At 39.0% G+C, this 27,302-nt stretch overlaps 1 protein-coding gene across 2 annotated transcripts; it reads left to right on the forward strand.

The window, feature by feature from the left end:
* The first annotated feature begins 658 nt into the window (after window positions 1–658).
* LOC121853779 (E3 ubiquitin-protein ligase HERC2-like) lies at window positions 659–27,124 on the forward strand. Of its 2 annotated transcripts, XM_042348135.1 has the most exons (10): window positions 659–796; window positions 7,592–7,746; window positions 9,224–9,297; window positions 11,528–12,044; window positions 14,864–14,990; window positions 15,936–16,048; window positions 19,818–20,276; window positions 22,069–22,102; window positions 23,694–23,809; window positions 26,946–27,122. In XM_042348135.1, the coding sequence occupies exons 2-10, from the start codon at window positions 7,602–7,604 to the stop codon at window positions 26,948–26,950; spliced, it is 1,590 nt and encodes a 529-aa protein (XP_042204069.1). In that variant the 5' UTR covers window positions 659–796; window positions 7,592–7,601; the 3' UTR covers window positions 26,951–27,122. The 2 variants fall into 2 exon arrangements, with proteins under 2 accessions (XP_042204069.1, XP_042204070.1); XM_042348136.1 differs by lacking the exon at window positions 19,818–20,276 and having other exon boundaries at window positions 26,946–27,124.
* Window positions 27,125–27,302: the final 178 nt, after the last annotated feature.

The raw sequence follows: 27,302 nt of genomic DNA on the forward strand, positions 1-27,302 counted from the left end.
TAAGGGTATACTATAATTGAAAATAAATGTATAGGGTCATTACCTAATACCTGACCATTGTGGACCTGGTCTCACCCTCCTCTGTATATATACACCTTGATTTGTATTACTCTCTCTAGTCTGTACTCACCCCTGAAGATGTGAATTACACGAAAGCGCTTGGGAACTTCGTGTTTTCTTCTTTCCTTGTGGTTATCAGCATATACCTAGATCACGCGCACTTACAGTGATTTACCTGCATATATATATATATATATATATATATATATATATATATATATATATATATATATATATATATATATATATATATATATATGTATATACACACGACTCAATATTCTCATTTAGATTTATTTTTTGTACATCAATTATTAATATACAAAAGGACGCAGATCCTAATGGGTTATATCCATTCCATAATCAAGTTGAGGAATTCCCTGTGTAATCCTCCCCTCCCCTATACTTCATGTACTGGTGCTAGGGTCAACCACTTGGCCCGGCTGACGGTGCCATCTAGTGACTAGGTTGCGCACTATGTAGATCACATTGTTTTGCTTTAAGACACACTTCTTTTATATACTTTCCTTAGTTAGGAAGAACTCGGAGGGGCATGGCTTAAACAATTTTATTTTAATATATAAAGTAATAATGATAAAGAAACAAAACTGAATATTTTCACCTAATTTGTAGTATTTTAAAATCTGACATAAGAATCGATTTAAAATATGTTACTACACTGTTTATTTTCACTACTGCTCCCTCCTCCATCTGGGCCTTGATGACGTTACACATGGTATGTGAGGATAGTTTAGGCAGTATTGACAGATATATGCATAATTCTTACTTTACTTACTTCAGCTTTCAAGTAAGCATATAGCCAGTCATCTGGTTCAGCTTCTTCCTCCATTCTCTTCAGTCATCAAGATTAAATACCTGTCTCAATTGGTTCTTTAACTCTTTCCTTCCTTCCATCTCTTGGTTATCTTACATATCTTTTGCCATTTGCCCTCCAACTCCTGCTGTCATTTACTCTAAATGACCACCTCACTTTAGTGACCAAGCAACATAATGAAAAACTTTGGCTAATATTTAGATCTTGACTGTTGCTAGTTTAGCAAACAATTGGGTAAATTTTTACAAGTTGCCATAATCTAACAAATTAATGGGGGGGGGGGGGACTCCGCACCCAGGACACCCTCCAACGGACCTTATATTGAAGCAACCAACTTAACCAAACTAACTTAACCTAACCAAATTAACCTAACCTAACCAAACTAACCTAACCTGGTAAATTTTTTCAAGTTGTCTGGGCAACTTGTAAAAAAATACTGACAATTTTGGTCTCATTTTACTTAATATTTGATGTTTAATGCCATAGAGATAGTCTTTTTTTGTGGAAATGCTAAATTAATTTTGGCTAATATGAAGGACTTCACAGCCGAGTCATTATTTGTTTTGATGTTTATATTCTTACTATATTTTGGTCGTTGAGTTCTGATATAAGAATAATTTTTATGGAAATTGCTTTGTTGGTTAGATAGTTTGGCGACTAGGCACACACTGCTTTGTCTTTCTTGGCATGATGTGGCGGCACATAGCCAATCATCTCCAATCGAAGCCAGTCACTAGTGTATGTCTATAAGCCACATGAATCGGGTTGCTGCTCTTACGTCCACAAAAAACGAAAAATTACACCATATACTTGTACAGAGGTGTAATAATAAATTCTTTTTGTTTAATATGCCGGGGGTCTGGAGGGTTGAGCCTCTCCACTAGGATGTTAGATTAAGTTAGTTAGGTTTCTTTGGTTAGGTTGGTGAGGTCTTCTGACAGTGCTTCTGCTGCTTGTTTTTATTATCAGCTAAGGTTAGGTTAAGTTTAATTTAGAAATAACCATTTTTTAACACATTTACCAAAACTACAACAGTGTCTACTATAAAACACAGTGAAATTGCTGCATTTTAAAATTTGTTTTCTATGAAAAATCAGCGGCTGTGAAGTCGTAAATAATTACCTTTTATATTCTTACTATATTTTCATAAGTGAGTTCTGATATGATAATAATAGTTTTGGAAACTGCTTCGTTTGGTAGATAAGAGCCACCCATTAGAGGTGGCCAGATACTATGTAAATAATATTGATAATGTGTTAAAGGAATATCCTTCCTTCCTTGGGCTTTAGTAAGTCCCTTTATAATATTTATACTGTATACAGTTAACCCTCACTTTACGCGGTTAATGTAACCCGCAGGGTCCCGCGTAAAGTGAGGAACGCGTAAAGTGAATAACATAACATATGGGATTAATTGAAATAGAGTCCGGGCCGACCCCCAAACTCCACTTTTTGACGACACACAACTATGTTGTAGTAAAAATTTTATCTTAACTTTATGATGGTATGAAAAAACAAGTAATATAGAAGAGGTTAGGTTAGGAAAAATAAAGGTTAACATAGGAAAAATAAAGGTTAGGTTAGGAAAACTAAAAGTTAGGTGGAACACTTACGTTAGTAGAAGAGATGGGTCGGCATACGGGGATGGAGGCTGGTTCCGAGGCAGAGGGCAGATTACTGGCCCTCAGGTGAATCACCATTACTAGGTGAATCACCATCACTGTCACTTACAGTTGTCAGGGCTTCCCTGACAAATCCCTCAAAGTCATCTTCACTGTCACTATCACTGGCTTGGGCTGGCTGTGGTGGGTTGCGGGCGAAGAACTCGGTTATGCTTTTTTGACGGCTGGTGTTTATGTTGTCTTGATACACCGTGATGTACGGCTCCATAGCCTGCACCAGCCGGGTATGGAAGACTTCATAGCGGGAAAGGAAGGACTTCATTTTCTCTGCACACTCCATGGCACCCTTAATATCACTATGAGTTAAACTGTGTTCTTTGGAGAATGACGCACCTTCTTCCTCCTCTTCACTGACGTGTTCTTCTTCCAACATCTCGTCGGCAGTCACTTCAGGATCTCTGATCACCTCCAGAATGTCGTCGTTGGTGGTCTCGGAGAAGCCTGGAACTGTAACAGTCTGCGCAGTTTCTCTGGCAAGGTCCACTGCTACTGCAACAGTTTGAACCTCACCAGTCACAGATTGACTCCTCCTCTCACCTGGTGTTCCATGCAACACATGTCTCCATGCGTGACGAATTGTAGCAATAGACAGCTGATCCCATGACTCCACCAAGAAGTCCACAGCTTTCTTGATGTTAAATACTCTCCAGAATTGTTTGAACAGTATTTTTTGCTGTGCCAACTGTTGATCCTCATCTTCTTCGCTCTTGCTATCGGTGGTGGTGTCACTCAGGTTGCGCAACTCTTCCCTGGTGTTGGTGTAGTCGTTCAGGAGTTTGAATTTTTTTGTAGAGAATGCAGCTTTTACATTACAGATTAACTCTTGGTCCATGGGCTGTAATATAGACGTAGTGTTGGGAGGAAGGAAGACCACTTTTACGTTGGGGTGATGATCTAACAGTAGGGGCGAGTGTCCTGGTGCGTTGTCCAGCAGCAACAAAATCTTGAATGGCACATTCTGTCGCTCACAGAATTTCTTTACATCGGGAACAAAACAGTCATCAAACCAGGAGAGGGACAGTGTAGAGAACATCCACGCCTTACGTGCGGTCAGCCAGTGGACATTTAGCTTGGTCATGTCCATGGTTTTGTAGGCGTGCGGCTTGCGTGCTGTGTGGATCACCGATAACTTGAGCTTACTGGTACCGGAGGCATTGGTGGTAAACAGGACGGTGATGCGTTCCTTCTGCATCTTCCGGCCCCGAATCTTGCTGGCATTCTTTACAACGAAGGACTTGGAAGGTAGCTTTTTCCAGAAAAGACCAGATTCGTCCATGTTAAACACCTGGTCGTCACTGTACTGTCCTTCCTCCATAATCTCACGTAAAAACGGAGGAAATTCCCTAGCCGCAGCACGGTCAGCACTCGCTTCTTCACCACCAATGTTTATATTGGTGATCTTGTTCCGGATCTTAAACCTCTGTAACCACCCAGAGGAAGCATTAAAGGGTTTGGGCTCTGTAATTCCCATCTTTCGTGCCACTGCGATGTACAGTTCACGTGCGTAGTCCTTAACAGAGCGCGTGTCGACCGCCATGTTCCGTCGCGCCTGACGCACCAAGTACCTCACAAGTAATTTTTCTGTCTTGAGAAGCACCTGGTTGTGAAAATACTTGATCATAGAAGCACCTGTAGACTTTGTGATCTTCATGTGCTCCTTTATCTTGGCTGCATCCTTCTTTATTGTTCGAATCGTAGATTCATTCACACCATGCTGGCGCGCCAAATCAACCTGCCTTGTTCCTTTCTCCAACTCTTGGATGATGGTATACTTCACCTCGTAGCTTAAGGAACGTCGTGTCTTCTTTGGCTTAGTGCCGCTGGGTCCAGGTAAGGAAAGGTTTCTCTCTGGGGGTGGTGGTCTGGCGGAAGCCATTTTAGAGAACAATGGATGCACGTTTACACGGTCTGGCGTGGAGGGATGAAACTGGCGCGGCTAGGTCAAGGATGGTCTTTCCTTCCTCCCTCCCTCCCTCCCCCGGGTGGACACGTCATAATATAAGCCAATTACAGCTAGCAGCAGAGGGGGGTAGGGATGCATGGCCAATCACAGTCCGATACGTCATATGACGTCAGTGATAACGCAACAAAGACACACACTGCGTAACCTTACCGCGCAGCTTGCCCAAGCGGAGGGAGGAGGAGGGAGAGGCGAGGAGCACAGGCAGGCAGGCGGGTGGGGCGAATCTAAAAATAGTGTCGTGCCGGACACTCTCCGCGTAATGGGGTTCACGTACCGCGTAATGTGAGCATGTTAGGTTCTGGCAAGGCACCGCGTAAACGTGGAAACGCGGAATGTGGGACCGCGTAAAGTGAGGGTTAACTGTATACTTGTGACACTTGCCAGATGCTTCTGGTGTTATTGTACAGGGGTACTTATTGACAGCACTAGGCTCCCGCTTCCTCTATCAAGGAATAAACTATTGAAATTGAAAAAGCTAAGTTATAATATTTGGTCTCTTCTTTTCCTCATTTATCCTCTTCACCACTGATCGGCTCGTTCAGTGTATGGAAAGGAACACAATGATGCTGTTGTTGGGAAGCAATCATGTATGTGTATCACCAAATTACGGGTCCGACTAATTACTCAAATGTACCCAAATGTACCCAAATATAGCCGGAATGAAGTCAAATAATGGTCCTACATGAATAAATCGGACTGCTAATCACTTCTCGACTAGTATTTGGTGTCAGAAAGTCACAAAAAATTGGAAAACTTACTTTAATCTGAGTTAATAGATCGCGTGCATGTACCGATGGAGCGAGGAATTACCCAAATGTACCCAAATGTTGTCGCAATGAAGTCAAATAATGGTCCTAGATGAATAAATCGGACTGTCAATCACTGCTCGACTAGTATTTGGTGTCACAAAGTCACAAAAAATTGGTAAACTTAATTTAATCTGAGTTAATAGATCGAGTGCACGTACCTAACCTAACCTAACCTAACCTCGACTAGTATTTGGGGCCACGAAGTCACAAAAAATTGGTAAACTTAATTTAATCTGAGTTAATAGATCAAGTGCATGTACCTAACCTAACCTAATCTAACCTAATCTAACTTAACCTAACCTAACACAACACAACACAACTCAGATTAAATTAAGTTTACCAATTTTTTTTGACTTTATGACACCAAATAATAATCGAGAAGTGATTCACAGCCCGAATTACGCTTGTACGACCATCATTTGACTTCATTGCGGCTACATTTGGCTACATTTGGGCAATTCCTCGCTCCGTCGGTACATGCACGCGATCTATTAACTCGGATTAAAGTAAGTTTTCCAATTTTTTGTGACTTTCTGACACCAAATACTAGTCGAGAAGTGATTAGCAGTCCGATTTATTCATGTAGGACCATTATTTGACTTCATTCCGGCTATATTTGGCTACATTTGGGTACATTTGGGTAATTAGTCGGACCGCCAAATTACAGTACGTACAAGGTATATAATAAATGCTGTATTGCTGTTCTGTACTGTACCTGTATTATGAAAATAGCAGTTCCTACTCTTATTTGTCCTTTTTTCAGATACTGTACAGCCACTCCTCGACTTACGACCGCCCCAGTCGTAACAAAGTTTTTTCAAATTAGGTATTTTCGAGTCCCGGCGTTAGTGATTGCGCTGTGTACTGACAAAATTTTCGTTTGTAATTCCCTTTAAACTGGCTGGCAAGCTTAAAAGTGAGAGTTTTGTGGTACTGAGAAGAAAAAAAGACACCCATTTTAGATTTTCTATGTATTATTTTCGCATTTTCGACTTACGACCAATTTGACTTATGACCTGGAATTGGGTCCCTAACCCCGTCGTAAGTCGGGGACTGCCTGTATTTGGATCTTGTGAAGGATCTGCCTCCCCCCTTAACACTAACCTAATCTAACCTCATCCCCCAAATAGTGTTAGGGTGGAGGGTGGTTATTTTTTTGGTGAAATACCTGGGGTGGAGATTCTTCAGGTGATCCAAATATCTGAAAAAAATGACAAGTAAGAGTAGGAATTAATTTGTACAGGTATACTGTATACACTACAGTACTATGGAGCATTTTAATACAAAAGTTATTAAGAAGTTCAAAATAAGGCTAAGATTTCTCTCTCGAAACTACACTAGTAGTACATTAAAACTGGGCTAGAATTGGGCACCCATGCTTTATACAATATATAAACAGTACAGGCATTCCCCGCGTTATGGAAGGGTTGCGTCCCTGGAAAATTGACCGTATCGCAAAATTCCGTAACAAGAAACCTATTTTCCCATTGACTTCCATTATAAAACTGGAGATGCGTTCACAAGGAATTTTTTTCGGCCGCAAAAGAGTAATTCAAGCACTTTTATGAATGAAAACAAACATTTATAAACGCATACAATACAGTACATTAAATAATTTATGATATACCTTCTTAAAACGTCAAGTTTAATATCCAATGTAATGCCTTTGTGGCTTCTTTTTGCACTACTGCGGTTACTTCCACTTGATGGCCTCTTTCCAGTCATTTTGAATAAAGGTAATGCACTGTACTGTACTTACTGTATGTTTGTAAAAGTTAAATCCAACTGCTGGATGTAAACAATGGAGTGACTGCGCTTGGCGGTACCAAACACCAAGAAATCCACACCAAACAAATTATAATTTTGAACAATAAATTTAATTTTCTATAATGATTTTTTTTAAATTGTTAAAATTTACCCCAATTTCCATAAGGGCGGATTTACAGGCCGTATCGCAAAATTATTGGTCATAATTTGCAAATTACGTAAGAGCGATATTCCACAACCAGGGGTTCTGTAACGTGGGGGATGCCTGTTTATGAGTGGATAATTGTTGTGAGTCACACTACATGTTAAATTTAGGATTTTTTTTGCCTTTTCAACAAATGGACAAATTATTGTAAATTCACTTGGAATTTTGAACTTAGGAAATTTGTTTGAAATATTCAGAATTGGAATTAATGAGATTTCCTGTATACAGTATAATGTCATTTAATTTTTTTTTTTCCAAATTATAATTTCAGTATAGGTTAAATGATGTCGGTGTTTGCTTGTGGCAACAACACCAGCGAACAGATTTTGGAAGGCTATCCCAGTATACTGTGTTGCCCCTCTCTCATGTCTCTGAGAGGCATCACTCACATTGAAGTGACTTTCAGCCATATATTGTGGAAAACACGTAAGTCATTGCAGTACTTTTATTTGATGGAGGAGAGTGACTGATTTTATTCTGTAGGACTGTATAATCTTTAATACTGTATTTTATCTTTAACCAACCCAATCAAATGGACCACAGAGCCAAAATCAAGATGCAAGAACATTTTGGAAAAGAATTCTCTCTCGAGCGGCGTGCTCTACACAGCTGACCTGCCGCCCCCAATCGTCGGCAGTGAGTACGTCATTTATGCTGACGATGCGACACAGATCGTCACCTGCCTAGGAAGGTCCACGGCAAGGATGGCGCTACTCACTGCTCGGGCAATAGAGGATATCTCGGAGTATGAAAATAAATGGAAAATAAAAACAAACAAAACGAAATACGAGGTCATACCCATAGCCAAATTCAAGCTGGCGCCATTGATGATCGACGACAAAGAGATTGAGTACTCTAAACAAGGCAGGTTGCTCGGCCTCATCATCTCTCGGACGGGCATCATTTCCCACGTGAAGGACAGACTAAATAAAGCCAAAGACGCTGCAGCCAAATTAGAACGTTTTAAACTGATGCCTGAGAAGATACACGTTCACCTGTACAAGGCGCTGGTAAGGCCTGTGTTGGAGTACCCACATATACCACCCGTCACACTCGTGAAGACCAGACTACAACAACTACAGAGCTTCCAAAACAAGTGTTTGAAGTCAGCCAGTGGCCAAACGCCACCCTACCAGGAGACAGTGGAAATCATCCACCAAAGAAATAAAACAGGCCCTCAACGTAAGGTTCCATCGCCCCCTGATGAGTTCATACATCATCCTAGATTCCTGTTGCTTTATTTACGCGGTGCGAACACTGCAGTCACAGATGCCTTGATCTATGACTGATGCTGGTCCAAGCATCAGGCTTCAAGGAGTTTTGGCTCCTTGTGTAATATTGGTTCATTTTGCTTTCTCATTGCCCCCAGCTGAGCACAAAGGGGACAGAACTGAGTTTAGCAGTGCTAAAAGGAAATGTAAATTATTCGTGTAAAAGAAATGTTTGAAATTCTGAAGAAAAAAATTTGGACCAAGGACAGTCTATGAGTGAACTGAAGATTCCACAGCACTGTGATTTAAAATTTGTTTGACATCAAATGCAGAGCTGCCATCAGGTGGTTACGGCTAACCCACCCAAGTGTGGAAAACGGCTGTAAAACATTGATGATGGCATAAACAGCAGCTAATTCATCCAGTTATCTTGAATCACCTGAGAATACTGAAACTGTATAACACCATTCATTCACCCCAAATAAAACCCTACAAGTTATAACAAATCTCCAATCATTCATTCTTACTTAATAACACTATCTGTTATTCAGCTCTATCTCTTCACTACTGTACTGTAGTACTGATGCATCATATCTCACCTTTAATTTCTCACTTGACATACAAACAGTAAACTTACTAAACATGTGCACAATTTTGAGTAATTCTTTTATACTACTGTTTTATGTTTTCAGAATCAGGTTGGACATGGACTGGGTACAAGTGTCATGATGGCTCTAATATATTAACTATAAACCCAGGGAGTAAGGTAAGGTATAATTCTTAGTGTTGAAAAAGTTTTTAATACAGCAATTTAATGTACCAGGGTATGCCCTTCACTAGGTATCTTGTGAATTAGAACTCTGAGGCGTCATATTTTTTTTTTCCTTTAATCATTCCCTAAGGTTGACACCGAGTCCTGCGTTGTAAACTTGGATCAGTGATAGACATCAGGGACTGGGACTAATTAAGAATTTAGTAACAGATCACAACTCTGTCCCTCAAGGGAACTCTCGAAGAACAGTCACCAGTTCACGATGAGTTGTGAGTTCTGTGTTACTAGACTGAGTTCTACCTTCAATCAGATCAACCACATTGTAATTGTTAGGTTTCAGTGCTGTATAAGCCATCACTAAGTGATCAGTTGTATATTGATATTAGTAACTTATGGGGAAAATAGGTTCTGTTCCTGAGACACTGAAGAGCCCAAACAAATTTTATATCCAGCTGCTATAATGATTAAATATGTACTGTACTGTCTAAATAACTCAAATAATTTATAAAAAGACATAACATCAATAGATTTATATAAAATAAAGAAAAAAAAACAATAACAAATAAATTTATTGTTCAAGTACCTTCCATGTCATGTATGTATTCAGTACAGGTAGTAAGTTGCGTTCCCGTAGATACCACTACAAGTACTGTACAGTTGGAATAATGAATTTTATTATAGTTAGTTAATTTATTTTTATTGAACTCTTATTTTGTGTGCATGTGTGTTTGTGTCTGTCTGGTCGCTCATATTATGAGAATATGCAAACACATACAAGTTGGAAATTATAATGTACAGTACATCTTTCTGTACTGTACTTTGCTTCAAGATGTATATTAAAAATTTCTCTGAATGTCTCTCAGCAAGCAGAATCATTTAACAGAGTCTACAGCTGTCTTTATATACATGTCATTGTCACACATAAATTCATAATAGTTTAGATTAGGAAATTAATAAAAATATATTAAAAAATAATTTTGTAAGTATTTATTACATTTTGTAAACAAACATCAGATGCGCTTTAGGATGTTTGCCTTGTTTAGTTTGGGGATAGTTTTTTCAGTTTACATTTCTCCCATTTGAACTGAAGGTAACTACAGTACTAGGGTTTTCACTAAGCTCTTTGAAATTCTTTTTGGAATTATTACAGATTTTTTTTTTTTTATAAATGTATATCTGGATAACTAGCTACATCCTAGAGAGAGGTCAGCAGGGACACTACAAGAGGTGTTATCCTTAAAGGCTAGCTTCTTGTTTGATTAGTAGTGTCTAGATTATAGCTAGTTGGGATTGTGTCCCCAAGTCTGTGCATGGGATTCGTTTATTTCATAAGATGGTTGTACTGTACAATGGCTTTGTTTATCAAGGCTTGTGTTTAGTTAACATTGTGATAAGATGGGGAAGAAAGTAATGTTTGCAAACCAGTCATAGAGATAGGTAACCTTTACCTGAAGTTGAGGCTTTGAGACTTAATAGATTCCTACCTGACAAATGTAGGGACTGGGTGTTTCTTTTCACTCATAACCAAAAGACTGCCCAAAATATTGGAAATGATATACAGGTTGACAATCCCTTATCCAAAATCCTTCGGACCAGATGCATTTCGGTTTTTGGAATTTTTCGGTTTTCAGAATGGTTAGGTTTTTTTTTTTTTTTTTACAGGGATCAGCCCACCCGGGCACAGGTCACTGACCCACATTGGGGCCTGGGGGCTAAAATATAATAATAATAATAATAATAATAATAATAATAATAATAATAATAATAATAATAATAATAATAATAATAATAATTCATAGGTCTAGGTCGTGTTTCTCACTTTTGATTTTTTTTTCATTCTTGTATTTCTTTATTATTATTATTATTATTTTATTATTACAGTATTATTGTTATTAGTATTATTATTATTATTGTTATCATTCTTATTCTATTTTTGTGTATTTTTTATTAAAATTTTTATTTACTATGAATAATTATTATTATTACTGTATTATCATTATTATTACTATTACATTTTCACCCCCCAGGCCCCGATGTGGGTCAGTGACCTGTGCCCAGGTGGGCTAATACAAAAAAAAAAAAAAAAAAAAAAATTGCTCCACCAAAAAAAACTTTCGGTTTTCAGAGCTTTTCGGTTTTTGGAATTTCGGATAAAGGGTTGTCAACCTGTACTGTACTTATACATAGGGTGCTTAAGTTTATTATCAGGATGTATTTTCCACAGGTATTTATCAGTGAGAACCGTACAGCAGCAATCAGTAATAATGGTTCTGCCGCAGTATGGGAGAAAACAGGATGGAGGGCTTTGCATTTTCAGAAGGATTTTAAAGAGGAAGCTGGGACTACTTTCACATGCCTCCCACATACCAAGACTCAAAAGTATTTAAAATTTCAAAGAGAAAGGGAGGCACGAAATAATGGTAGTAGTTTAGATTGTAATTTATTTCAAAATGAAGATTACATAAAATTGCCTAGAGCATCTGTGGAAGAAAATGATTTGCAAGAAATTTACTCTAGTGACAGTTGGAAGAGGAAAGAGCTCAGTGATATGCAAGGAAGTCATTCTGAAAAGAAATCAAAACTTGTAGATGCAAGTGAGAATCAGGATGAGTTGTGTGATGCAGACTACAGCACTTCAGAACCAGAAGGGAGTGAACACCAGGTGCCCAAAACAAACACTCCACAAATAGTTTTCTGTCAAGTAGCTGTGGAAGATAATGTCCTTCTTGCACTTGATAAAGGTAATCATGAATTTTTTTCTTTGAGTTATCTGCTAATGTTCAGTCAAATTTATTTCCTATTTTTTCTCTTAACCCTTTGGCTGCTACACTTAACTCTACCCTGTTTAGTGAAAGGTAAAGTTTTATCCATTTGCTGCAAATTCTAATTTTAGTGCCAGTCTCGGGTGAATCTATATACAGTACTGTACAGTAGGCTCTCGCCAATCATGACTTCCACAATAATGTTTTGGACAATAACGGTAAGTTACAATAGTTACCCATTTTCGATAATAACGTGTGGATTCTCTTGAATAACTGAGATTTCGCGGGAAGCGTCCGAGCGCATCAATGATAGCGTTTGTTTGCCGCCATGTTGATGACGTAGTTGTCCGCTCCACCTCACTCTCTCTCTCACACACGCTCGCGGTAACTGGGTACCTCGTAGGCCCAGGTTAGACCAGCAGGGGATCTCGGAGCAGCAGTGGGCCCCAGAGGAATGGTGCATAGGCCCACTGGCATGTGGACACGTCCTGGCGCCTACCAACCATTGCTCCGCTACCTTGCGGATTAACCTTGGTAGGTATAAAGTTACTGGAGTAAACCGCAAACGAAAAATCTGCGATGGAGCCCCACATCAGGAAGACATGCTTACAGAGCTCCAATAAGACCCCAATGGCGGGAAAAGGCGGAAGAGGTGACCACCATGGAACCCAACGACTACACCAGCAAATGAAGGCAATGCATGATGGACAGACTACTGAGGAGAAACCCAACAAACTGGGCTATCGGCAGCCCATTGTAACTCTCCCTCTCCCCAGTCATTGCATCACTTGTGCCACTGGATCAGGAAAAGGGAGAGCCAAGGTGTGTTGTTGCAGCCTGCACTCCTGCCTCACCACATAAATCAACTCAAGTGCAGCCATCAACCAGCTCATCATACCTCTCATCATCATTAAAACCCTTATACCCCCAAAAGTCCTATGGCAACAGACGAGTGGCTACCGGGACAGGCAGAGATGACTGCCAGGAGTCTTTAGTCACAATTCTGCACATGGCGGCACAGATAAGGTTGTCATTTATGTACTGGGATCTAGGCAGCAGTGCAATCCGGTCCTGTCTGTGTGACTGAGCAGCCTTTTCGAGGAGCCACTCTGCTCACCACACATGGGGAGGGGGGCCAGAAAAAGTGCCCTAAATATAGTCTACCTAAAGGAACCTGACTGGGCAACCGCACCTAGTAAGGTCATCCTTATGCGGTCGAAAACACAAACATAATCACAGATCAAAACAAAAACAAACTACGTATACAGTAAACCCTCGATAACTCGGAATTTCATATAACTCGGCATGGATATGGTCGAGGAATGTATTAGTATAACTCGGATAATGCTGAGATATATAAAATTACCTGGGAAAATTTCGGCATATCTGGCCACCTGTATCACCTATCATGCCTCTGTGTCACCGACTATGATGCTTTTCTTTGCCTGCAGTGCTGGTAAGTGTTACTTTTTTACATTAAGTAATTACTTGTACACATATATGAGTTGATAATTTTTTATAACTGTATTTTTGTAGGAGGGGGAAGTACTTCGATAAGTCGGAATTGGAATAACTTGGTAGGGCCAGAGCCCCACATGTGCCGAGTTATCGAGGGTTTACTGTGCAACGTTTTATTGTCACTGCATGGAATGTCAGGAGTGTTCTGGATACTGGCACAAATGAGCATCCTGAAAAAAGAACTGCCCTTGTGGCAAAAGAGCTGGCTAGGTATAACATCGACATAGCAGCCATTAGTAAGACCCAACTCCCAGATGAGGGTCAACTCACAGATCGGGGATCTGGCTATACCTTCTTCTGGAAGGGTAAGCCTGCTGCGGAGAGAAACCGCATTTATGAAGTTGGCTTTGCCATCTGCCAATGTATCCTACATAGGCTAACTGGAATGCCTGTTGGGATCGACAAGTGCCTCATGATGCTCAGAGTCCCACTGAATCACTCACGTTATGTCTTCCTCATCAGTGCATACGCCCCAACAATGGATGCAGAGGATGACATCAAGAAGGCCTTTTACACTTACCTTATCAGAGTGCTAATCTCAATCCCTAGAGAAGATAAGGTTGTGCTCCTAGGTGACTTTAATGCCAGAGTTGGCAGAGATGCTGACATTTGACAGGGAAACATAGGGAGAAATGGACTAGGCAAGTGTAATCCCAACAGCCTACCCCTCTCAGCAAGTGTGCTGCACACAATCTCACTATCACCCATACCTTATTTAGGCAGGCCAACAAGTTCAAGGGTTCGTGGCAACACCCACGATTCAAACACTGGCATCTCATTGACTACACCATTATCAGAGAAAGAGTTCGCCGAGATGTCCTCGTCACCCAAGCCTTGCGTGGCTCAGACCACTGTGACACTGATCATCGACTTGTCAGATCCAAGCTCTCACTTCACATCGTCCCAAAACGGCGAAGGCAGCAAACCCCCAGAGGAGTTTTTAACACTAAGCATCTTGAAATTCAATGTCTGTGGTTAGTGAAATGGTATACAGAGTAAATACCATGGATACCTGGAATCTGTGGATTGGAAATCCACAGTTGGCATGAGCTTCCTGTAATTAGATGGCAGAAAAAAAAAAAAAATTAGGTGGCAAAAATATGATCAGTAATATTACCTGAATTACAAGGTTTTTTTTTGTTAAGCCTTTTCATTTTTTTTTTTTTTTTTACCTTTCCTTCTGTGAGAAATTGTCACTATAATGTAGTAGAAGATGGATTATGGCAGTGTTAGATTTAATAAGTTGAATATGAATTGTAAGACTTGTTGTATTCCAACAGATGGAGTAGTTTACTGTGGCAGTGTTCCCATAACACTTGGACTGAAAATTACTGAGGTTGCAGTAGGCAAGGAGCACTGCATGGCACTAACAGCAGATGGAGACATCCTTACCTGGGGCAGTGGAATGTATGTAAAGCACTGTAATGTACTGTGGTCATATTAATTTTCTTTGCAATTTTAGAAGAGAATGATTCTGTATGATAGATTAACTTTTATGTATGGTATGTTTGTTCTATATCAACAATTTTATTTTAGAATAGTGACAACTTTTGTCAATGTATAATGTCTATACACTATGTAATTTTTAGCTCATTTCCAAATATGTACAATAGTACTATACAATAATCAACAAATTTTACACAGGACTCATTATTACAAGGAAGTATTTAACATAGTGTAGCCTACCAACTTAGCTGATCATTATTAATCCTGTATATTACAGTAGTCGTCTCGATACATTATTTTGCAATAATTCTGTCCCCTTCTCAAGCTAAATAGTAGACCCCTGATTTAACATGTCATACAAAATTGAATCATGTTAAATCAGTCTATGTACTTCATTGGGAAATATAAGGTATAAGACCCCAGCCCCAAAACATAAACCAAAAAATTCCCCAAGACACAACTTTTTATCACTTCAACACTAATTCCATAACTTCCAACCCTTTTTAACAAACCCTACTTCACATTGAGTTTCAACAGTTAATTCCTGGACTGCATTTATTCATACTCAGGGTGAGTGCTAAAGAAATAGGACTCAGGGCGTCGAAAATCTTGTGTGATTTACTCTGCTAATGTTGCTAGCTAGTTAGGTTTTCATCAGCTGATTTTTGTCTCCATTTGATATTAAACCTTTGAAAACATATTTAATTAAACAGATTAAAGACATTTATTGCTCAGCTAAGTACATGCTCATTTAATCTGGCCTTTTACTTAGCCATTAGTCTCATTTATTAAATTTTGTTTACACAGGAAGAAAAACTGGGGCATAATTATTGATTATCATTCACATGTCCCACTCAATATTATTTTTATTTTAATATCCAGGTAAATACTTGGCATGATTTTCAGGAGAGGACAATTAGGGGATGGTGAGTTGTGCCAGAAGGAGAAGCCTTTGCCAGTGGAGAGCCTTCAGGGCATCATCATTTCATCCATTAGTTGTGGAGGCTGGCATTCTGTTGGTGAGCATCTCCTATCATTGCAGCTAGTATGAATGAATTTTTATCTTTCCTTTTATAAACCTTATTCTTTTCAAAGTTTTATGAGTTAAAGCAAGGTCCAATAACCCTCGAAAGGAAGTGAAAAAACAAAACAGCCTAAAGCTGATAGAAATAAGTAGAAAGCCAAAACCCACCTTTGATTTCTTTATGTACTGTATACAGTGAACCCTTATTGTACAGTACCACATTACATGGCATTTTTTGAAGTTTCACTTTTACAAGGTCAAATATTTATGACCATTTTTCTTTATTGACAGTATAGACTCACTCACAATGTACACAGCTCAACCCAAGGTATTTTCATATATGGATTTACTTTGTACTGTCTTTTTCAAGAACTTAACCACTGTGTAAATGCTAAAGGGTTTACTGCAGTCATGCTGGTTCTTTAAGTGGTATATCATTATCAGAATGACCAGTACAGGTATACCTCATTTAACAATGCAGATGCTTTTAGGAACCTAACCCCTGCGGTTGGTGAGGGACTACTACTATACACGAATTCCCCCATTAACGTCGTTTCAGTCAGCGTCGTTTCGTTATACCATATTCTGCGGTATATAAGACGCACAGCCATATAAGACGCACCCCACATATTAGCAGGGAATATATAAGAAAAAACTTTGGTATGTATTTTCCTCCTGTAGCCACAGTTTTCTTAAAACAATATATACAGCACCAGTAAATGTGAGAAATAAATAAAAATACCAATAAATAAGTTAAAATGGAAAATACTGTAGTGTATTACCAAACCAATTAATAAAAGCCAAATGAAAGTTTAACACAGTTGCTATTTGCATATACAGTAAGTCCTCGCTTAACATCGTCCTGCTTAACGTTGTTTCGGTACTACGTCGCTGAACTTTAGAGACCAAAAGTCTGTTTAATGTCACGGTGATCCAATACTACGTCGTTTTGGGTCGTCACGGACTACTTTCTACGGCGCATCACCCGCTCTTGTCTGGTCGAGCTACCTTCTCTCGGCTCGGCGCGCTGCCCTCACTCGCGGAACGTCACAGCGTCCTCAAGCAATGCCAAGCCAGTCTCTGTTACGACTTCACATCATTCGTGTGTGCTTAAGTGCTTTTGCTCTAAAACTGTACTCTTACCATTTGAAATGGCTTCCAAGCACCCATCAAATGCTACTGATGCTAGTGTAGTGAAGAGGCAGCGTAAGACCATTACCCTTGCTACGAAAATGGATGTATTAACCCGATTTGAAAAAGGGGAACGTGCTGTGGGCATAGCCGCTGTGCTTGGTCTAACCCCCACAACGATGCGTACTATCCGGACCAACGCTGACAAAATTAAGGTTAGTGCTGGAAGTGGTTCTTCTCTGAGTGCTACTAAGATGACTCGTACTAGAAGCACTGTGATAGAGAAGGTGGAATAGATGCTGATAATGTGGATGGAGGACCAGAATCAATACAATACCCCTGTGAGCCTTATGGTTATCCAGCATAAGGCCCGATTCTTGTTTGACGGCATGAAGGAAACAGAGGGTGAAGGATCGAAGGAAGACCTTTACGACCAGCCGAGGCTGGTTTCAACATAAAGATGACTGGTGAAGCTGCCAGTTCAGATATGGTTGCTGCCAAGACATTCCCGCCAACAACAGAGGAGGAGCAAACATCAACGGAAGAGGAGGAGCAAGCAGCGGCGGAGGGACCCCAGTCAGAGCAGGAGGAGGAGGAGGAGGAGGAGGCAGCCACAGTCTCAGTGACTCGCCACCTTCCTCCGCTCCCACCTTGCTCCTCCGCTCCCGCCATACTCCTCCGCTCCCGCCATCCTCCTCCTTCGCTCCATTACCCACCACACACTCACTCTATCACCTCCACCCATCGGTGAGTACCAATACAAACTTAGTACTGCAGTTCTATATACAGGTGCTCCTCTACTTACGAACGTTCAACTTACAAACTTTCAGAGATACAAACATCATCACTGAGGAGGGTTACCTGTCAGAACAGGTGTTTAATGTGGATGAGACTGGATTATTTTGAAGAGAATTCCAGATAGAACAAACATTACCTAAGAGGAGAAAAGTGAGCCAGGTCTTAAGGCTGTATTAAAGGGTATAACTGTACTAAATATCCATAATCCATGTATCAGGTCAGGTCAGTAACATGACCCACTAACCTCCCACCCAACCTCCATCGCAAGTGTTAAGACGTGATTACAGTTAAGTATTACAGTAAGCCAAGTGAACAGTGTCTGCTAATGAATACAGTAAACTGTTGTTATTCGCAATTTGGACAATTTGTGGTAAGCAAATAGTGGCTAGCTTACGAGCTTCTCCCGCAGCGCAACAAGTCACCCCCACACACTACAGCGTCTCCTCTCACTTTGTTTGCGACGCAGAATCTCTAGTGTTGTACTCAAAACTTTAGTGTTTTTGTGTGAAATGGCTCCTAAAAGACTGCCTAGTGTCAGTGCTAGTGATGCTAGTGGAGTAAAACGTTTAGAGACCTCAAAGTCAAGAGGAAACAACTACCAATCACGATGTTTTTCAAGAAAGAACCAGCCGCTCGCCAAACTGATTCATCTCCTTCACCTATTGAGTCAGCTGCTGCCAACGCTCCACCACCCGCCTCTCCACCAACCACCACTGCATCACCCTCTTCCAACAGTGATCCCGATGATCTCCCTAATCTTCAGTTACCAGATTTCATCCTACTGTACAGTACTTTTCATCAAGCTCCAAACTTCCACATAGGAAGGAGAGTAGTATTGGTGACTTAAGTTTCTCATACATAGTATAGGTATACAGTAGTGCACTAAGGCAGTATAAGTTGCTATTCGCGGTGTTGCCAATTTGCGCCATTCCTTGGAACCTAACCCCCGTGAATAGCAAGGGTTTACTGGACAGTATATACAGTATAGTAGTACAGTATAGTATAGTATACATTATTTTGTTTACAGTATGAACAATAATGTACGTGTACAGTGGTGTTTGCATAAATAAATACAGCTCTTGCGAGATTCACTTAAAATCCAATTATAGATTTATTTGAGCCCTAGAACAATGAGTGCTAAATGTGCATTACGTGCCTCTACTGGTTGTGGTCACAGAAAGAAAAGTATTACATAAGAAGTTAAATTAGATGTGGTAAAAAGATTTGAAGAAGGACAGTGAGCTGTGGACATGGCATGAGCTGCCGGTTTGCAGTCTGCAATTGTAGGTAAGAACAACTTGTGGAAATTCAAAAAATATCAATCATGTGGTAAAAGTGTTTCTCCATTATCTGCTACAAAGTTAACTCATAACAGAAGTGGCATTATGGAAAATATGGAAGATTCGAGGATCAACATCAACTATACTTTCCATGTTCATTGTTCTCCATACAGGTGAAAACTCTGAAGTTTATTTGAAACTTTAAAACAAGAAGAAGGTGATAGTACTGAAAGTGAAACATTTGTGGCAAGTTGTGATAATATTTTGACCAGAAATGTACCCAAGGAACATAACCCCGATTTATATCATTGTTTCTATGATAAAATCGTTTTCACTTAACATCGTTTCACTTAAACTTATGGTTTTCAGGAACACTAACAAGGACATTAATGGGGGAATTGGTGTACTGTAATCTGTCATTAGCCTTATTTCAGCAAGGGTAAAGCCCATAATACTTTATTATGCATTATGGAGGTTTTACAGTGCATGAGTGACACCATATATTTAATGATCAGTGCATCATCATTTCTTCTAATTCCATTATCTTGTTCACAGCACTAAGTGATAGTGGAGATGTCTACATTTGGGGTTGGAATGAAAATGGCCAGTTAGGTTTTCCAGTGAAATCTAATTTCAAGCATTCACTCTTTGAGTCATTTAAACATGTATGTCAGTGCCCCAAGAATCTTACAATAAGGAGCAGAGAGATAAGCGTTGATACTAAAGAGCAGAGTAACAAGGAAACAAAACCCCAAAGTGAATATCTTAGCCAGTGTCTATGCATACCCACAAACAAAGGGAATGGGCATGATAAAGTTTCATTAAAAGAAGAGAAAATATTTGAGACGACAAGAAAAGAACAAAACTTGAGGCTTTTAGATGACAGAGTGAACCAAGACTGTATCAAAGATGTAATAAATGTTCAAGCATCTCCCAAACTGTTGGACTTCTGGAGTGAGAATGTGAAAATAGTGGATGTCCAGTGTGGAGATAGACACACTTTATTCCAATTAGGTAAGTAATGTGTGGTTGAAAGTTTGATAAACTTAAAGCTTTGTGCTAAGCATTTTATGTAAACTATAAAGGATCCAATGACTATTCAGATAAATACCTGTACAGTATCAAGATATAACCTGTATGATGTTTATGTTGTGCTAGAGGTAGATCATCTGGCTCAATGATAGATTATCAGTTAGGCATTGATTGTCCTAAATTAAATTATGTGGAAACAATTTTTTTAAATTACATAATGTACTGTAGGTAGTTTACTAATGTCCTTCAGCTTGTACATTTTAATGTGGAAGAAAATTAATATTATAATTATGATAACACATTCTCTTAGCATTCACTCATTGAAAATTGAAAATGTTCCTCTGAAGGTTCTGTGAAATAACAAGTATAAATCATATATGGTATGGTATGGTAGCAGTAGCCATGATCCCTGGATAACACATGATGTTAGGCTCCTAGCAACACTACGTATTTCACATACTGTGCCTTATCACTGAATGACTAATGATTTGGATATGCACAGCTGCCTCCATTTATAACAGTTACAGTTAGCATTTCCAATCCTCTCTCTCCATGATGTGTAAACCCAAAGAGTACCAGTAGTATTGAAGCATGCTTCAAAAGTGCTCATGAGTTAGGGGGAGACTCCCAGAATGGCTCTAAGGAACCTTGCAATACTAGCTAGACTATGAATGCTAAATATGCACTCCACCTCTACCTCTGAATGCAAGTAGTTCTTGCATGGTCATAGTTTTAATACTGGTTATAAAATAGAACGACTTTGGCTTCAACCTGCTATACTGCTAGTCAGTGGCAGTGTGGCAAAATGTTGTGACATAAGGAGAGGGAGGGGTGGGGGGTTCTCTTCACCAAGAGGTGCACCCATCATGCTGTCGTGTTTAGTATTGTGTCCTCAATCGGTGAATATTGTTATTTTAAACTTCTTCCTTTCCCTGCTCCTTTTAAGTAGCACATCACACACAGACAATCTGTGCTGTAAGGCACAGTTGCCAGCAAAGGTTCTACCACAGCCCTGTGTAGCAAGTTCGTAAATGTGGCTGTGGGAGGACTGTTGCTGGCAACTGTACATTCTTCCCCATCTATAACCTTCACATACCTGTCAAGCTTCCTGAATAATATGTACAGTATTCAATCTGGGCATTTGTACCACCTGACTCATGTGATCTGCCTACTTACCCTCTTCTTAAACACTGTGTTGCACATAGCCATATTCAGTGCATCCCCAAACTCAATTATTCTTTCTCCTTCCTTATTTCTTGCGCCAAACCCTTATACATAATGCACACCTTCATTATGTACAGCAACTTGGCTGTTGAGGTCACCACCCAATTTCCCTTTCACCCAGCTCTGACACTACTCGGATCAACTCATCTCAGAATTTATTCTTCTCTTCCTCACTTACCCCAACCTGTGGGGCATGTGCACATATAACAGTCACCAGATTCTTGCCTACCAATAGCTTTTAAGCCAGAATTCTCACCTGCCATGTTGATGATAATATGTGATGTCAGGTGTGTCATTTTCTTGCCTTGAAATTAAAATAATTTGCCTCCTCTAAATTATGGCAGCTTTGTTTTTAATAATTTAAATGTGGCAATTAATTATGAAATATGAAAAATATTAAGTTTTGAAATCTTATGTTTATTGTTGTTGCAATGTAGTTGCAGTACTGTAGTTAGAAAATTGTGCTTTGCTAATATGTATCCTCTTACATATTTAAAACTGAGTACATACGTAGTACATTAGTTCTAATAATGGAATTGTCATTTTGCAGATGATGGCAGTGCCTGGTCAGTTGGCATGAACAAGTAAGTGACAAGTCCACTAATAGATACTTCTCAAAATGGATTACTGTTAGGTCATTTCAATTCCAATTCCAATCAGTGTTAAGCTTACCAGAAACTGCCAGTTTGCTTTTTTCAAAAAAAAATTAATAACAAAAAATAAAAGAAACTTCAAAATGTTGGTTAAACTATTTAACAAAAGAAAGGATAAAGTGGCATTGAGCATCTTTCTGATTACCTTAAATGATTACAGGAATAGAGTTATGGATAATACACTCTCCCAAAAACCATACAAGTGTTACCAACCATCTTCAATATACTGTACTGTAGTCTGTTCATTATGGAAATGTCAAATAACCCTGTCCTCTTTCTCCTGTCTTGGCTTGTGATTGGCCAATTAGAAAACAATTAATGAAGGGCTGTAGATTGACTAAAATTTGCTTCCACAGAGGATACTGGCATATTATCCAATCATAAAATCATACTTCATATTGCTGGATGGGACCGAGTGTGAACAAACTACTGTATAGTGTGGGTGTGGGTCACTTGGGTACTCTAAGATACACTGAGCCACTTTACTTAGTTTACTTTCAAGCAATTTTTTTATTTCATTGATTTATTATTTCTCTTAAGTTCTTTTTTATTCATTTGTCTACTGTATTAATGGCCAGTGTATATTTTAATAGTGTTTTTAGGTACCAAAATAGTGTATGCTATTTGTTATCCCTCTTGTGGTCTTTTGACGCAAATAGCGTCGCCAAGCACTCCTGTGCTGGTGCAACCCCTCCCACTCCGCCATATCTCACACTGAGAGCACTTCTGTAAGCAGAAATGTAGGAACAGTGGACCAGCCCTATCAACTGCCTAAGCTCCTCTCATTTGTCTCAACAAAAGGGTGCCATTTGGGTCTGGATCGCTCCACCTGTTTATTAAAATGGAAAAACCATTCCTGTTACTGACGCATCCTGTGTCGAAAGACTATGATGGGGTGAGATTTCCGCTCATGGCCGGGAGTACCAGTAGGTTAAGGACATGAAAAAAATGAAAAATGCTCAAAACATAAGTGAAAATATTTAACTAAAGGTAGGATAAGCTGGCACTGGTCTTCATGTTTACTGTAAATTATTAGAGGTTTGTGGATGATTTCTTCTTCCAAAGGTTTCTCATCAACCAGCTGATGTAATATTGGATATCTAGGTATGTTAGGTTAAATTAGGCCATCCTATGTAAATTACAGTAGACCCCCAATAGTATAATGTTATTTGGTACAATGATTTTGATAGAACACCTTACCATGAATTATTTTCATTTTCGTTTTTGTGTGAAACACCTTTGTGCAAATATGTCCTATGTTCACTGTGAACATTTTTTCTTCTTTTAGAATCAATGATGTTATTGACAGGTGTTAAAGCATCAATATTGTCAAACTGATACTATCAGCCATACTACCTTCCTTATTGCAAATTATATTAATTCTGTCATGCAGTCTTAGCTCCTAAGATACAGAGCTATTTACCTTCTGCATTTCTTCATCAATTAGTAGTATTGTCTATTGGCATGTGTATACATAATGTGACACAGAAGATGAATACTAAAACAGTAATATTAATTTCAGGTATGGGCAACTTGGTCTTGGACATACTGACGGTGTTGAGGAACCCACTGAGGTGTTCAGGAGGGGTGTGACCAAAATTTATGCCGGAGGATGGAATTCTGTTTTTGTAACTACCAGTATGTTATCACCTTCAAAATCTTAGCATACAATATACTGTATTTATATACACTATAGTTTAACAAATGAAAGACATGTTGGTTATGATTGTATGTGTAACTACCCTAACTGTTAACAAATATTAACAAATAGTTTTTAACAACATTTTGTTAACTTATGATATCAAAGGTACCAGTAATGTAATGTGTAGGTAGAATGCCTGGAATTTGTACCTGGGACCTGAAATTACCCCCAAACTGGTTTTCAGACATAAGAAGCAGATACCTGCCAACAACCCTTGGACTTTGGGGTATTTTTTTTATTCTAATTAAAATTTTCAAGCCATATTTAAACATTTACTCCCTTGAAAAAACTATGAAGTACTGTACTGTATTCCAATTGGTCTCAGTTTTCTCCATATATCCAAACACTCTCTGCCTGCCTCTGTGCAAAACCTTGTCAATGCTCTCAATACCCAGCTGTTCTCTTAGCTTTGAACAGGATTTTCTATCTCAGCATCATGTTGTACAAGTACATCCATCTCACTATTTTCAATTCAATTCACTAAAGGCAACATGTCATTGTCTTTGAGTGCTATGTTTCATTGTCATACAACGTGACACATTCAAATTCTCATGCCAGTTACAAACAACTTTTCTTTCATATGATGAGAAGGTCCTCTTGCTGTTATTAACTCCTTCACTATGAGGATGTCACTTTTAATATTTTATTTGGGTAATGCCAGATGAATTTATTTAGCTCAGAGGGGAACCTATACTCAAGGAGTTAAAGGCAAAATCTCCCTAAATTTCTTCCAGCTTTTTATATCTCCTGCACCACCTCTAGCACTCATTATGTCATCTAAGTAGCAGAACACATTGACACACTCCAAGGATATATCCCCAATATCATGCATATACAGCACAGTTGAAGCCAGCAACATTCTGCAGTCTTCCATTTACACCATTGCACCTCTTGTGTACCCACGTTCCACACTCACTGCACATAAATGAATTACTGCGAACACCCTGCATACAGACAATACAAAGCCATTTTTCCTTTCCACCACAGATCCTTCATCCTTGCCACTAATTATTATTTTTTTTTTTTTTGTAACATTCGTTCTCATGTTCTGACTTCATTACATCTGACACCATGGTAAACAGAAGGGAATTCAAAATAAACCCCCTAATTTCACCTCAAATACCCACTTTCTTCTACATTTACTCATATCGTGCCATAACCACTCCAACAAGACACTCCTTGACCCCTAAATTTATCATTGCCTACTGCACTACTTCATGTGGTACCCTGTCAAATGTCTTCTCAAGGTCTACAAATATAAAGTACAATATATTCTCCTACCCTAGATGTTTTTCTTGTAATTACCTGGCCATAAATATTGCCTCTGTAGTCCTCTTACTTGGCTTGAACTATAACAGCATTCCATTATCTCCCTCTCTCTCCCTTATCAATATCTCGATCGCTTTTTCCGCAACCCTATAATCTGGACTAACAGTTTTAGGTCTCTGTGGTTTCTGTGATCAAGTGCATCACATTTTCCTTTTCTAACTATTCATAGTCATGCTTTTTAGCCAGGCAGCTGGAATAATGCATTTCATCGTAATTGCAATTGTCAATTTAGTCACCATTGTCATGTCAATAATATCTGAGGATTTCAACATTTTTACTACTATTCCAAAGTTACTAGCAGCTTTTCCATACTCCCATTTGTCAGTTACTTTCTTCTCCCATTCCCTCTCAATCCTGGGCCTAGTCCCTGCATTGGTTTTGTTGCTTCTAAACTGCCGCTTTGTATCAGTCCATATCCATATCCTCTTCATCACTGATTGGCTTGTTAGCCACTTAGGCAGTCAGTCATATGTCTGTTATGCACTTTTGGCAAGTACTGGGTACGCACAGGCTCTAAAATGTGTTGATCAAGCCTGTCCTTCAATGAGAACACACTCAGTTCTGTCACCGCACTTTCTGGTAGGCTATTCTAAAAGTTCAAAAATTTTTCTGTCATAACGTTCTCTGGCAGGCTTTTACAACAGTTCACAACTTCTACTGTCACAACATTCTTTAGCAGGTTATTACATAATTTTACAACTCTCGATGTCTCATTATTCACTGGCTGTTTACAGTACATGTATTACAACAGATCACAACTCTTATTCCAAAGATGTTCACTCTGACAATTTTCCATAATTGTGACATCTTTAACTTTAGGCTGTAACCTCTATTGGGGAGTTATCAGTACAGTACCAAAAACTGTCACCTTCTTTGGAGTTGTGAATTTATGGAGTAACCTGCCAGAGTATTGTGGCAGCTGCAAATGACAGCTCATTTAAGACCAACTTTGAACATATTCAGGGACACCAAGAGCCCATACATGCCCAGTGTGTAACAAAACAGATCATGCATACCGGGCTGGGACCTTCATCAAGCCACGCATTTTATCAGCTGCACTAAACAAACCCTACTTCAATGTGGCCCAGCAATTTTCTACACTGCCTCTCATACTATCGCTTGCCATTTTATACTCTTCTCAGCTCAACATTCTTTACATTCTATTCCTTCAATTTCTGCATTCTCCTTCTTGGAACATACACTTTCATCCTTTCCCTGATCCTTTTTAGCAACATGTCACACACAAGCAATTTGTACTGCAAGGTACTTTCTTCCTCTGGTATAACTTTCATATCCTGTCTGCTTCTCTGACAGATATGTATGATTCAATTTTTTCAATCATGGTTTTATAGTGTGAGGCTTGATGAACCTTTTACCCTTTTTGTCAGGGGCTAAATAATAAAGATATATGAATAAACACAATATATTTTATACAACTATTTCCCACTGGAGGTGTACAATGACAAGGTTAACAAAAACACATACACACTGTATTTATTGATAACTCTATTATTCTTAAACCCAAACCATCTTTCAAAGATTGATTCTATACAGTATTGTCTTATTTCTACAGCTTATGTTATATTTTACAGGTCTTTCTTTTCCTGCTTTTGTCTTGAGCAAATTCCTGAGCATTCATTATCATGTTGCATAGAAACTTTAAACACTTTTCACTCATAAAATAATGAATACAGTAAAACCTTGATAAATCAAACTTTAATATATCGAAATTCACTTTTTCAGACTGAGGTGCTCTGGTCACCAGAAATACACACACCAAAAAAGTACATGCTTTAAAAAAAATGGGTAAGATTAACCCTTAGGCCCCGGGTGACGTTCCAGAACGTCCGCCTATTTTCCCGCCTTAAACTGTTATTATTTTATTGTCTAATCATCACTACATATAACACCATCCATCATTACTACATATAACACCATCCATCATCACTACATATAACACCATCCATCATCACTACATATAACACCACCCATTATCACTACATATAACAACATCCATCATCGCTACATATAACATCATCCATCATCACTATATATAACACCATCCATCATCACTACATATAACATCATTCATCATCACTA

Source organism: Homarus americanus, unplaced genomic scaffold, assembly GCF_018991925.1.
Source record: "Homarus americanus isolate GMGI-L3 unplaced genomic scaffold, GMGI_Hamer_2.0 scaffold18703, whole genome shotgun sequence".
Lineage (NCBI taxonomy): Eukaryota > Metazoa > Arthropoda > Malacostraca > Decapoda > Nephropidae > Homarus > Homarus americanus.